The 10,553-nt window shown below is 42.6% G+C and overlaps 1 protein-coding gene across 1 annotated transcript; it reads right to left on the bottom strand.

Annotated features, from left to right (window-relative positions):
- Positions 1–975: 975 nt before the first annotated feature.
- On the bottom strand, positions 976–6,712 carry gpr78b (G protein-coupled receptor 78b). The gene is made up of 3 exons (XM_085759983.1): positions 5,846–6,712; positions 5,633–5,746; positions 976–3,657 (listed from the first exon to the last, which is right to left on the bottom strand). The coding sequence occupies exons 1-3, from the start codon at positions 6,514–6,516 to the stop codon at positions 3,420–3,422; spliced, it is 1,023 nt and encodes a 340-aa protein (XP_085616109.1). The 5' UTR covers positions 6,517–6,712; the 3' UTR covers positions 976–3,419.
- Between the last annotated feature and the right edge of the window lie 3,841 nt (positions 6,713–10,553).

Here is a 10,553-nt window from a genome sequence, read left to right as displayed (position 1 = left end):
ATTTCTTTTTTGTATTCCTGTTTCGTTGCCTTTCTCAGAGCTTCAAACACTTTTAGGGATTGAGCTGTTTACCCCTGGTCATGTTCCACTAAGATAAACTGTTTTGAAGTTTTCCTTAGGCTTAATTGTACACTTGAATGTCCGGGGATGACTCACTTTAGAAAAATATTTTAAAGAGTTTGTTGACACTGTGAACTAAAGCAGCTGTGAAATAGGCTACTCACTTTGCCTCGCATACATTTTCCATTTCAGCAGTTTTAATTACCAGTTTCTCCTTTATCAGTTCCCTATGATTGGGGTTAATTAGAAAGATATGTTAATATAGCCAAGGCCTGGCATCACTTCAACCTTGAGCTGCTTTTAGCATGAACTGCTCGGTTTCTGGGGTGCTGCTGCTGCTGCTGGTGGTGGTGGAGTTAGCCACGAAAATTGAGATTCCTTCACTTAATGCTGCAAATAATTAGTGTTGGTCTGTTTCCATGCATCAAATTAAGCCAGAGTCATTACTGAGTCAGAGTAAATCAGACTCACTAATCTGCAGAAGTGATCTTTGACCTGTCTCTTTAATTACACTTGGCAATAACACTGCTGCGACAGAGACTGTTCATGTGACACCACGGTCGTTTTCTATGCCACATATCATTTACAATATAATTACTGGCAGATGGATGCAAAACAATGTGATGCTGAAACAACAGGTGAGTGGCTGGTGGTGAAACAGGAACCAGAGAATGGTTGAATCATGATTCCTTTCGACTTCCTGTATCCATCGATTTCAGATATTGAATATTGCAGACGATGATCATGTTTCCATAATCCTTATTTAAATAAAAATCCCACTATTTACCATTTTGGTGCCCAAGACTTTTAACTGCGCTGCTTGAATTTAATATACAAGCTTACAAATTAAATCTAAGGGCGTAATCCAGATTCATCGACATTACGGTGGAAACATTAATATTTTTTAATAGCTTTGTAATTGACAGATTTTATTGCACATATTCCACTAATAGCTAATCACACTGCCAAAGAACAGCAAGTGGCTCACAGGAGGAAAAATACATGTGCTTAAAATACATCCAAAGAAACAGTTTTCTTTAATAATAAAGCAGCCGTTCTGGTTAAAGTATAGAACAGCTGAAAAAAGTCACATTATCCAAATCTGGCACAAACACAAAACAGTGTGTTTTAAAGCACTTTGAAAGCAGTCCTATGCTACATCACATTGCTCCTCCCGTTTCATCTAGACAAAAGAAGTTTTTTCCTGTACAGTGCAAAATATATAATAATAATAACATCATGTAAATATCCATAGAAACATTTTCTCCAGTCAACTGGCAATACAAAGCACAGTTGTACAAATGCATTTCAGTTAAAAGTGGGCTATCTCTAGTACATTCAGTAACAAACGCACACTTTAAAGGATAAGTCTGGTGATACTCTGTGTGTTCCTTATTGTCAGATAAACCAACATCCAGCCACTAACAAACCCATTTCCTCCTCTCAGGCATCCGTTCATCTCACCTGACACTTAACCACGTAACTGCCCACGTTGTTATAGGCTCCTATACGCCTAAACGGTAATGAAATTCATACAATCTACACAAAGGTTATGTTTATATTTGCTATTTTTGGATTACAGTCTCCTGACATGATGTTGTGACCTAAATCTTCAAGTAAACCCTCTTCCACATATCCCTGCCTCCTGGACTTGAGTTCCCTTGTTGAATTCACAAGAGAGTTCGATTTAATTAAATGGAACATGTGTCAAAACAAAGATGCTTTGAAGACTAAGTGGCCAGGGACCACCACACCTGTCGTTCCAGTACATAATCATTCTCACTTTTTGCTCACTTAAATGCAGTGATATTGGAAAATACAAACAAACCTTACAATAAAACCTATATACACTGAACTGCTGCTATATACTCTATAAACTAAATATAGTCCCTGAAGAGTTTACTACTCCTGATTGTAACGTTGTAGTCAGAGTTAAGTTGTAAGTGTCAAAGTCCCAAAGAAGAGTCAAATCTGAGTATGATGATCACCAATGTCATTAAAGTACAAGAATCTCCTACGTCAATTTCCAACATGGGCTCCAGCGCTTCACTCTGGCAGTGGAAGAACTGACATGAAATACAAATGACACAGCTGTCACGGTTTTAACAGGAGTTTCCACACTGTGCGTGACACAACAGCTAATTATACGCGCTACCAACAAAAACACTTTTCCAAACTCCCGAGTTTGAATGCAGTCGGTGCTGAAGTCCAAGTCTCGTCAGCAAAACTTTTTAATGAGGATATACAGTGTATCCATGGCCCGATTTTAGAGAATTACCGAGGACAAATGGTTCCCGGAGCTGGAGGCTGGAGGCAGACTCGGAGAATTTGTAATGTATTTAAAAGACAAACACTGTGTAGGTTTTTGGGGGCAAGGGGTTTCATGGCATTTTAATGAAAATAACAAAAAAAAAAAATATGTAGAATATCACCAGCCTTATCCTTTAATACGGTGGTGTAAATGTTATTTGCCTTTGGCTCCTGTAACTATAGTAGCTCTGAGAGATTTAGACAAAGTGCATCAATATTTAGTGACTGACATGACACTGCAAAGTAGTCTAACACGGTCAATAGTACAGAACATGGCGATAACGTGCAGCAGTTGCACTCTCCACACCTAAGAGTACATCTATTCACTGAGGGTACATCATCCAGAAGCAGGGACAATGTCATCCGTCCTTTTCGTTCACATCGTCGCTCTGCTGCCTATTGACCATCGGCTACTAACTGTCCCTGTGTTTTGCGTGGCGGAGGGAAGGAAAAAAAAAAAACGTCGCTGCATGTGGATTTGCCAAAATCATTACAAAGTGGCTGGTTCAGTACAAAAGGCCACTTTATACATGTCTCTGGGAGTGAAGACGTCTCTGGCTGCAAAGGGGGGAGGGGTGGGGGTGGTCCGTGACTTATCCGATGGGATCGATTCGTCTGATCTGTGTGTGCATCTGTGTGGTTTTTGTGTGTTTTTGCCGTCCACTGATGAATCACAGATCTCTTGTTTACCAATACTGTCTGGGGCCGACATCTCCACATCATCCCTGTCGCTCCTTATCTGTCTTCCCCCTCGCCCATCTCGTCTTCCTTCTCCTTCACTGCTTTGTCTGTTCATCCTCCCCCTCATCACTGTCTTTTCATTCTTCTCCACCCACTATCTTGCTTTTTTTTTGCTCTCTCTTCACCCTCCACCCCACCCACAATCTGTCCCCTCTATCTACTCACTTTTCCTTTCCTAACAATATCCTGTCTTCTCTGTCTTTCTATCCTCATTCTTCTTCTCCGCCCCATCTTCTTCTTTTCCAAAAAAGGCAACCTTTATTTTTGGCCCGTATAGTGTAAAATCTGTCATGTCCGTGAGTTTGCCATTAGCTGATCCTCTGGAGACAGTAGTCGTTCTCTGTGTCCAAAGAGCTGTTGTGGCCAGATGAAGGGTACAGGTCGCGGCGGAGCAGCCTGTTGACAACTGTAACCAGGACTTTCTTGTACTGCTGACGTAGGAGGGAGTAGGCGAAGGGGTCAGACGCAGCCTTGCTGTATGTCAGGCACTTACTGATGATTCCCCAGTGGCGGTTGATGTCCACAAAAGGTAGGAGCTCAGCCAACCTGAAGGGGCGGCAGCAGAAACAAGACTCAACAAAGAACATCTCAATCAAAGTTGCCACTAAAACCTTTTGTCATATGAACCTACATACTTCATTACATTAGGAGTTGTATGAAAATTAAAGGTTAAAGTTGACAGTTATAGGATTTTTTGTGCAGATTAGCAGACAAATGTTCCACCTGTATATTATGTTTTCAATGGTCTCCCATTATCCAGTGGAAGATTTAAACAAAACAAATAAACCAAAAGACATTAAAGGGATAGTTCAACATTTTGGAAAATTGGCCCATTGCCATAATCCCTATAGTTTTAGGAGTAGGTTTGTTACCTTTGATTGTCAGTGCAAGCTATTTTTAGAACGGCAGAGCAGAGCCGCGAGCTGCTTAAAGCTACGCTACGGAGGCTCATGGTATTTCTTGGTTTCCCTCATCAAACTCATCAAATACACAATCCAACAACTCCAGAACGCTCTGGTGGACAAGTTGTGACCTGCACATTCACCACGCTATGAGATAATAACAGAACGTTACCAGACAGTTGTTTTAGAGGGAAATGCAGAGACTGCTTGCCAAAAAACTGCCCCTGATGGGAACGTGCAGCTGTTTTGCATGAATTTACCTTGAAACCAACTCTGTCTCGTCTTGTTCCGTTAGTATCTCATAACGTGGTGAATGTGCAAGTCACAACTTGTCAACCAGAGCGTTTTGGAGTTGTTGGATTGTGTATTTGATGAGTTTGATGAGGGAAACCAAGAAATCCCATTAGCCTCCATAGTGTAGCTCTGAGCAGCTCACAGCTCTGCTTCGCCTTTCTAAAAATATCTTGCACCGACAATGAAAGGTAACGAACCTACTCCTGAAACTATAGAGATTATGGCAATGAGCCAATTTGCCAAAATGTTGAACTACCCCTTTAAGTGAAATGGACCACAATAAATGTTAGAACACATTTGCTTTTTATGTACAATTAAATTAAATGGAAAAACAAATGAGAGTTGTTTTTGGCTGTAATTCTTAATTCACTGTTTTCAGTTCAAATCACGTGGCATTTTTAATCGTAATCTTGGAGCATGGTTATGGTTGATGTACGTCACTTCATTTCACTAGTTAACATATTAGGGGAGAGGGTTCTGCAGTTTTCTTTTGTTAGAGGATTCATTGAACAGTGTATTAGCCTGGTGAGGGTTCAGCCCCCACTCACACAAAAATAATTTACATACAGTCCCTTATGCTCTGCCATTGGAGGTAATGTTACGAAACAAAACTGAAAAGGAAGAACTGGGCTGACCACGGACAGATAAAGAGAAAATCGCACTAGTAGGCTACTAGTACTTATAATAATGAGATGTTGTGTTTCCAGTGGCCACTCAGGCTAAGTCCTGTGGGTAGACCTGGTCAGGAGGTTGCTCCAGTTACTCAAACACCTTTTTTCTTTTCTTCCGCTGTTAATGTGCGATCCCTCCTCTCTTCCCATACAGTATGTGCACACACCACAAATGTCACACTGGTGGGTCATCAGCACCACATCTGGCTGACAACTGTTTTATGAGCCCCTCGAGGCATTTCCTCTTTTCTCTATGAGCCACTTTTCTTTTTTTTTTTGGTTCTTGTCTGTGTCTATTGAGCCACTGTGTTTTATGTGCATGTAAGTGGATAATACAGGGCAGGGCACCTGTTTACGGCACAATGCAGGTGATGATTGATGCCTCACGGGCCAGAGAAATGATAATAAGTCAAAATGTCAAGTTAAAATAAACAGCAAGGTGTTAGGTCATGACATACTGTTGTGTGTGTGTGCGCACACTTCAGGTGTTATAAGCTGATCACACAGCAAAACCAGTGAGCGTGGCAGCAGATATGAATTTATTTTATTGTTCAGGCTGTGATATTGTGAAAAAGGTTGTTAATTTTGAAGACTTGCACAGAAGTTCATGTAAGTGAATTAAATGATTTATTGGTTGCTATCAGTCCCACTCACCTTGTAATTACATAAGGAGCAAAGCAGATGATGAATGAGCCGATGAAGATGCTGATCTTCTTGGTGGCTCTTTGCTTTCTCCTCTTTTGCTCAGCTAAACATCTCTGTTTCACACTGCAAACAAAGGCCAAACAGTGACAAGGCTGTACATGGCAATTAAAGGCATAAAAAAATCAAACTCAACATCGACTAAGTGCATTAGGTGAACTATACCTTGGGTGAATGTCGACCAGCAGGAAAAGAGTCTGCATGGTGATGATGTCAATCCTCTTGCAGTGAAACCTGGCGACTTTCAGCACCTTCAGGTAGGTGAAACACAGGATGAGCAGGGAGAGCATGAAACTGGTGGCGTGGAAAACGACGGTGAAGACTGTAAACTTAATCCGGTCGCTGCCTGCCTCGCTCGGCTGCAAGGTGCAGGACGCGTACACGTCGCTGTAGTCGACCCAGGAGAAGAGCAGCGCCGTCAGGGAGAAGGTGAAGGAGTGGAGCCAGGAGTAGCACACCATGATCAGCGCGTCCTTGTAGCGCATCTTAGTGGAGTAACTGAGCGGGAAGACCACCGCTATCCACCGGTCTATGCTGAGCGCTGCCATGCTCAGCATAGTGTTGGCTGTCAGAAAAGTCTCCAGGAAGCTCACCGTGTGGCAAACGCAATCCCCGAACGGCTGCTGGTTCCTGATAATCCCCACCAGAGTGGCCGGCATGTTGAGGACCGTGATGAGGATGTTGCAGAAGGACAAGTTCATGGTGAAGACACCGGGCACCTGTCGGCGTATCTCGGTGCTGTGGACGAAACATAGCAGCACCAACAAGTTTGACAACAGAGAGACGACCGCGACCACGACGATGAACAAAGCGAAAAGGATTTCAGCAAAGTCCATGTCTCACTCCAGAAAGTCCGCTCTCGGGTTACCTGCGCCTTTAGTCGGTGTGTAGCACTTGAAATCAACCATGGTTACCCGTCGCTCATATCTCTCCATCAGTGGGAAATTAAAACGCAATTAGGATCCTCGTGTGTCCGCGCGCCGCTGTCCTCTCCAACTTCCACGAGCGCTGTCCAGCGTGCTGAAGCACCATCTCTCTTCTCTCTCTCCCTCTCTCTTTCTCTCCTCCGATACAAACTTACCGACTATTTCCAACAGACGCCCGTCGTCGAGGCTGCGTGTGGCATGATGTCCCTCAGCAGCTGTGACCATTCAAACAGCGTGCAGGCAGGCGACCCACTCCTCATCATCGGGCGCATCCAGATCCAGGCAGCGGGCTGAGGAGGGGGACCGGGGACCGGGGCGGAGATCGAGCACCGTGCCCACTGGAGTGAATGATCGTCTTCGTCACGTGGAGAAACGGTGATCACACCCCAGAGGCGTCGGAACAACTTGTCCTATGTAGTCACCAAACACTCCAAAGTTAGCCTACACCTTATTCCCTACATTGCTGAAGTGTGTCAAAGAGATCCAGAGTCTGTTTAGGTGTTTGATTTTTTTTTTTTTTTCTGTGCGCAAACTTGTGCGCACATCGCACATCGCACATCACTCACCCCCACCCACCCCGCCACGCCTGAGTTATAAGTTATTCACGCAAGAGTTTCTGGCGTTGCCCGAATTGATCGGGCTTCGGTCCGATCGATGCACATCTGCATGGAGGGAGAGGGCGCAGAGTGGGGGGTAAAAAAATGCAGGGATTTTCTCCTGGAGACGCGGTGGCCAACGTGGTGGCCAAATGGCAGCAGGTGCACACGCGCGCGGGGCAAATAGATATCCCTTTCCTGAAATGAATTATTCATAGGCCGGTGGCTACTGTAGATTCACCTTATTGTATTATAATTTGTGTCCGGTATGCAAAAAATATAGGACAGGGCCGCCATTTACAAGAGCATACTGATGATGGCAGAAATATCACAGTGGACAGACACAATGAATCTGAGTTACAGATTCAAATAGAACATCCTGTAATATTTTCTTTTCTGTATTTGTTAAGTTTTGCACACTTGAGGTAGTTTTTAGTACTGTCACAAGTGGCTGATTTTTCAAGTGTTAATTGATTTTGAAAGACAACCATTATAAGACATTTATAAGCGTGACTAATGGATTTGTTAGTAACTAATTAATCATTTACTGATGCTTTACTAAGCAGTTATTAGTATTAAGACGTTTGGGGTTGCCAGGTTGTAGAAAAGCTCTTTGGAGTCCATCTTTTCAAGTATACATGTTAGTAATACATTAATAAATAATAGAAAAAACACATTAATAATAATGAGTTAGTCAGTTTCTCATAAACCATCTGTCAGCATTTATATGTGGCCTTAAGTCATTAATAAATGATCAGTTGTTTCTCACCTTTCCCAGCAGGTAAGTGTTCTAACGAATTGTTGGCGTTAGGTAACTTATTAATGGCTTATAACTGATTTATAAAGCCATAAACAACAATATTAACCATTAATAAAGCCATTAGTTACATCATATTGTTTGTTTACTATGTGTAACAGTGTCCTTGTGTTGTATTCAGTAGAATAAAGAAAGGTCTAGAAAAATATCATGAAAACAGAGCCGCTGTAGGAAATTATAGCCTTCACTGTGATAATGCATGGCATAAAACGCTGAGCATTAAAATGGTGCCTAATCCAAAGTGGAGTTACACACTGCAGAAGTGCACTTCAGTAATGTTAGCGCTCATCACTGAGTCATGGCCAGTCCTGGAGAAGCCTGTGTAGACAGTGACTCACTGGGGTCAGACGCAGCCTGCAGGGCTTCTGTATATCTTTTTTTGTTTTCAGTCGCTCCGTACTCCCACTTGTTGTGAGGCTTGTGCTGGGCTTGTGCCTGAATCCCCAGCCCCCTCCAATTAAGTGAACAGTTTTATTTATTCAAGAGCGATGCACCTTCACAGAACTCACTCTACTCCGCGGCCGCCGCTTTCGCTTGTAACCATCAGAGCTTAGTTTTTAAAATGAATAGGTGAGTCATCATTAAATGTAGCTGAGGGAAACCCTAAGGCGAACTATCTGTGGAGCGTCTACCTTTTAAAAAAGCGTCACCATCACAGCTGCAGATGAAAGCCTATAGTTTCTTGGCGTGTGTTTTGCTGCACATGTGTTCGTGTGCAAGGAGTCAGTAAGTCAGGGAGACAAAGCAGCCGTGGGTGATGTCAGTCCCCTACAAACTAGAGATCAAATGCCTGGGAGAGAGCTACAGCTGGGCTCCTGGGGGAAAAGTGCAAAGCTATTTATAGGCCTGATGGGGTGTCACCTCCAATATAACTCTCAGCGCCGGTGTATTACCTAACCGAGGTAACAGAGCGAAACTCACAACAACACAAGCTTTGGAGCCACAAATGAGATTGCTTTGAGAGGATGCTTTTATGTGAGTTGAGTAATCAGCCACTGTTGTTTTAGGTATCCTCCAAAATGCCTCAGCGGTCCGTAGCAGTTTAACAAATTAATTCAGTCACAAGAGGATATCCACTCATTCTCTCCCGGGGTCACACGGACCATAAACCAAATAAACCGATGCTGGTTTGTATTGTAATAAAAGTAGAAAGGGGAGGAGATGCTGCGATCTCCAGCTCTGAGTTTGGGCAAAACACACATAATTACAATTGATCACGAGTCAGAGTCGATCTCAAGCGTGAAGGGACAGTGAGGAAGCAGACAGGGGAATCCTTTAGAGATAACATTAGGTCGACATGCACAGCTAGGTGCAATTAGGATTAAATGCCCTTGATGCAACTGTAAGAAGCCCCACCAATTCACCACTTTGGTTAATCTGTTAACCACGGAGTCTGTGCAGTGTCAGGAAATGGTGACAAAAAGCCAATCACAATTTCCTACATGCAAGAGTGTGATATTAAATTAGCGTTTTATGTCAGACCAATGGTCCACAACAGAGCAAACATTCAATTTATAATTTAATTCCCCACATTTCAGCTGTAGATATCAGCACACGTTTGGTATTAGTGCTTGATAAATAGCTTAAATGATTAGGTCTTAATAGGCTACATGTAATTGAGAACAGCTCCTGACCTGATCAACTGTTTGTTAATTCATCCGTAGCCTACTGCTGAAATGATGCAGTAAACAAAGGCCAAGAGGCTACAGCAGCTGTCAGGCCATGTAAGCACAGTAGTATCTTAAGCTAAATGCTAACATTAGCACTAATGCACTAGCAGTGACTTGTCAAAGTTTAGTGTGTTATATTGAAACAGAATAAGTTAACATTTTGACCAGGTGGTGAGGCACTAACACAGTGTTTTTCAACCTTGGGGTCGGGACCCCACGTGGGGTCGCCTGGAATTCAAATGGGGTCGCCTGAAATGTCTGAAATGTCTGCCTGAAAAAAAAAAATACAGATAAAAATATAAAAATATTATGATTAAAAACACCACACACAATCTTAAACACCTGTATTCTATACTTTAACTTTCTCCAATATAAAACGAGTTCAAATAAAATGCAGCATAACAAAAATATCAGAGCTGCCGCATCTTGATTGACGGCCAAGATCACGTGATCACAGGGTCACCAGAAGGTTGTGATGTCAGAATCAGCCAATAAAGGTTGGGAACCGATGTGCTAACATGCTAAGTGGGCGTAGCCTAATGAGTTTACATTCTTAGCTTAGCTTCTTTGCATTGTTATACTAACATTTGATAGTTAGCACTAAATCAAGGGAAACCAAGGCTGTGGAGAACGTCATTGGTTTTGTGTCTCGCCACGTCATAACTGACCTCAAGATGTCATCGTCTCAGTCCATGAACAAATATCGTTCATATTTCATTCATCACATAAAAACATGACTGAAGAAAAAATGCCAGACATTCAGTGGTTTCAGCTTCTCAGATTTCTCTGTTTTATAAAGAGAATGTAAAATGCTGGACAAACACAAAAACTGATATTAAAGGGACAACGAGGAGTTTTGGAAAA

The sequence above is a fragment of the Trachurus japonicus genome, chromosome 18 (genome assembly GCF_045865225.1).
Source record: "Trachurus japonicus isolate A0001 chromosome 18, Traja_1.0".
In the NCBI taxonomy this organism is placed as follows: domain Eukaryota; kingdom Metazoa; phylum Chordata; class Actinopteri; order Carangiformes; family Carangidae; genus Trachurus; species Trachurus japonicus.
This window is presented reverse-complemented; position numbering and strand designations above follow the sequence as displayed.

Bases quoted from the DNA above. Each gene is read 5' to 3' on its own strand.
- gpr78b (XM_085759983.1), bottom strand. From the start codon at position 6,516: ATGGACTTTGCTGAAATCCTTTTCGCTTTGTTCATCGTCGTGGTCGCG. The intron at 5,747-5,845 runs GTATAGTTCACC...CTTTGTTTGCAG, and splicing joins CTGGTCGACATTCACCCAAG to TGTGAAACAGAGATGTTTAG. The intron at 3,658-5,632 runs GTGAGTGGGACT...CCGCCCCTTCAG, and splicing joins GCTCCTTATGTAATTACAAG to GTTGGCTGAGCTCCTACCTT.